This window comes from Rhagoletis pomonella, unplaced genomic scaffold (assembly GCF_013731165.1).
Source record: "Rhagoletis pomonella isolate Grant_MI unplaced genomic scaffold, Rhpom_1.0 Rhpom_scaffold_00004, whole genome shotgun sequence".
NCBI lineage: Eukaryota > Metazoa > Arthropoda > Insecta > Diptera > Tephritidae > Rhagoletis > Rhagoletis pomonella.
The window spans coordinates 72250448-72253279 of record NW_023458558.1 but is presented as its reverse complement, the minus strand read 5'-3'; the positions used below and the strand labels follow the sequence as shown (position 1 = coordinate 72253279).

The following is a 2832-nucleotide window of genomic DNA, read 5'->3' as shown; positions in this document are numbered from 1 at the left end:
CGTCAAATCACTGTCCGATTTAAGACTCCGCCAGATAGAAATTCTTTTCCGCTTCACAGAGATGCTTTTGTTTGACATCCAAGTTAACTCTGTGATTTGGATAGAAGACGCCACATTGGCAACGCATGCGTTGCCGCAACTGATTAAGTTTGCCCCAAGGCGAATTTATACAAGGTGGTGTTACTGGCGAATTTAGATTTTCGCCGCGGTTATTTAAACATGAATACAAAAGATGAATTTACTTTAAACATGATTAGGTTTTTTTTTAACTGGGCCTATATCTATAGACCAGAGCTTCTTAAAGTGTGTTCCGCGGAACCCAAGGGTTCCGTAGAAAAGTCACTGGGGTTCCGCGAGATCTATTTTGGTATGAATAAGCACGGCGGTCGGTTTGAGTTGCAAACAGAAAGAAAAGTTCTATAAACAGCTTGACCGAGATGCAATTATCTATTTTCAAGTATACATACATATGTACTTGTAGTTGGTATGATTGCCGTACTGAGTGCCATGCCTACATAAGAGCGTTGAGCTTGCGTTTGCTACCTTGTTTTTATACCTTTCATGAGCATGAAATGGTATTATAACTTTGGTCCGATGTTTGTAAGTACCAGAACAAAAAGAGATAGACTCATTAAAATGTATACTTATATAATCAGAACGTCGAGCTGAGTTGATTTATCCATGTCCGTATGTCCGTATGTCCGTCTGTCCGTCTGTCTGTCTGTTTGTATGCAATCTAGTCTCTCAGTTTTCGAGATATCCGGATAAAATTTGGTAGGTGGGTGTATTTTTATAATGTATTAATCATTTGTCGGAACCGGAAGAATCGGGTCACTATAACCTGTAGCCCCCATACAACTGATTGTTCAGATATACAATTTTCCTTATAACTCCTCCATTTATATAGCTGGGAACAGGAAATTACGCACTGTTTTCAATAATTATCAACAGAAAACTTACAGTGAAAATTAAAAAAAAGGATAACTATAACCTATAGCTCCCATTGTTCAGATATGAGATTTTTCGTTATAACTTCTCCATTTATGCACCTAGGAACATGAAATTTTGCAGTACTTGCACCCATTATCAACAGAATACTTATAGTGAAAATTACAAAGATCGGGTCACTATAACCTATAGCTCCCATACAACTGATTGTTCAGATATAAAAGTTTTCGTTATAACTCCTCCCTTTATATAGCTAGGACCATGAAATTTCGCGCTGCTTTCACTCATTATCAGCAGAAGACTTGCAGAGAAAATAACGAAGATCGGGTCACTATAACCTGCAGCCCCCATACAACTGACTGTTCAGATATGAGGTCTTTTATCATATCTCCTCCATTTATGCAGCTAGGAACATGAAATTTCGCACCATTTTCACTCATTATTAACAGAATACTTACAGTGAAAATAACAAGGATCCGGTGACTACAACATATATCTTCCATACATCTGATTGTTCAGATATGGGATTTTACTGTAAAACTCCTTTATTTGGACAGCTAAAACTGATAAATTTCTTAAGCTATTTTATAAACAATAATACAAAGTCTACTGAGAAAATCGTCAAAATCTATGCTGTATAAGCTTTATCTCCTATAGCACTGATTGTTCAGATACCAGTTTTGCGATATATCTCCTTTATGTAGGAAACTAAACCCAATAAATTGTGTTACCGTATATCCTCCATACCTTTGATTGTTTAGAGGCGATTTTTTGTATAAGTATGTAACTCCTCTATCGATGTATGCAGATGTATTCAAAATCAGTAATCTGTCAAACTAAAATTTGCAGATGTTCATGAAAGGTATGAAGCCTTCGGCATAGCCGAAGACAGCGGTGCTCTTACTTGTTTTCTAACCAGTTTGTGTTGTTGGCCGCTGTAGCCAAAGAGTTATATAAAACTTTCTACAAGGAACTAGAGCTGCAAAACTATCTGTGGCACTCAGAACTAAGTCCGTACCCCATGCAGGTAACGAAAATGCAACGCTGTATCTACTAAGTACGGAGTAGCACATAACTCTGGCTTCTGACAGCAGAGATTTCTTATGCTCTCTCGTTTTTTCCTCTTGACACGGAAACGTCGTGCGCTACAATTAATATTCATTTAAATAAAGTTTAAATTTAATTTTTAGTGATAAAAATACTTGTGTTTGATTTATCATAATCACCGCAAATTGGTGACGCGACGACTCTTAAAGCACAATGGCTAACGAAGAAGGGTCAAAGGATTCCGTCATGCAAGCCGCGGTGCAGCAACCTGTTGCAGATCCACGTGCAAACGAAGGCGTTACCGAAATCGCAAAGGTGACCGTGAAAATTCCACCATTTTGGCATGCAAAACCCGAGCTGTGGATTGCGCAGGTGGAGTCGCAATTTATTGCCGCTGGTATTTCGAGCGACAGGTCTAAGTACCACACCGTAGTAGCCGCCATCGAAAGCAGCGTCCTCGCACAAATTAGCGACATTATACTTAATCCGCCAGTTGTGGACTTGTATAAAACCCTAAAGACGCGCTTGTTAGAGCAGTTTGCCGATTCTGAGCAAAAAAAAATCAAAAAACTACTGCAGGATTTAGAGCTTGGAGACATGCGCCCATCACAAAATAGTTGAGGTTAGCGACGGCCCGCATGTGCACTCTGTTTCTGCACATGGCGATCAAACTTCTCTTGCGCAACAAATATGTGCTTTGACGAAAGAGGTTGCAGAGTTAAAATCGAAGTTAGAGCAACGAGGTAGAGAGAGGCGACGATCCGATTCGCGAAGACGCGCGCGCACTCCAAGCAGTGGCGCGGACATTTGCTGGTACCACAGGAGATTCGCAGAAAA

General features: G+C 39.8%; 1 protein-coding gene across 1 annotated transcript; it reads left to right on the top strand.

Annotated features, from left to right (window-relative positions):
* Positions 1-2208: 2208 nt before the first annotated feature.
* LOC118738319 lies at positions 2209-2616 on the top strand. The gene has a single exon (XM_036469244.1). The coding sequence runs from the start codon at positions 2209-2211 to the stop codon at positions 2614-2616; it is 408 nt and encodes a 135-aa protein (XP_036325137.1).
* Positions 2617-2832: the final 216 nt, after the last annotated feature.

What these genes read in the sequence shown, in the direction of transcription:
- LOC118738319 (XM_036469244.1), top strand. Translation starts at nt 2,209, where the DNA reads ATGGCTAACGAAGAAGGGTCAAAGGATTCCGTCATGCAAGCCGCGGTG.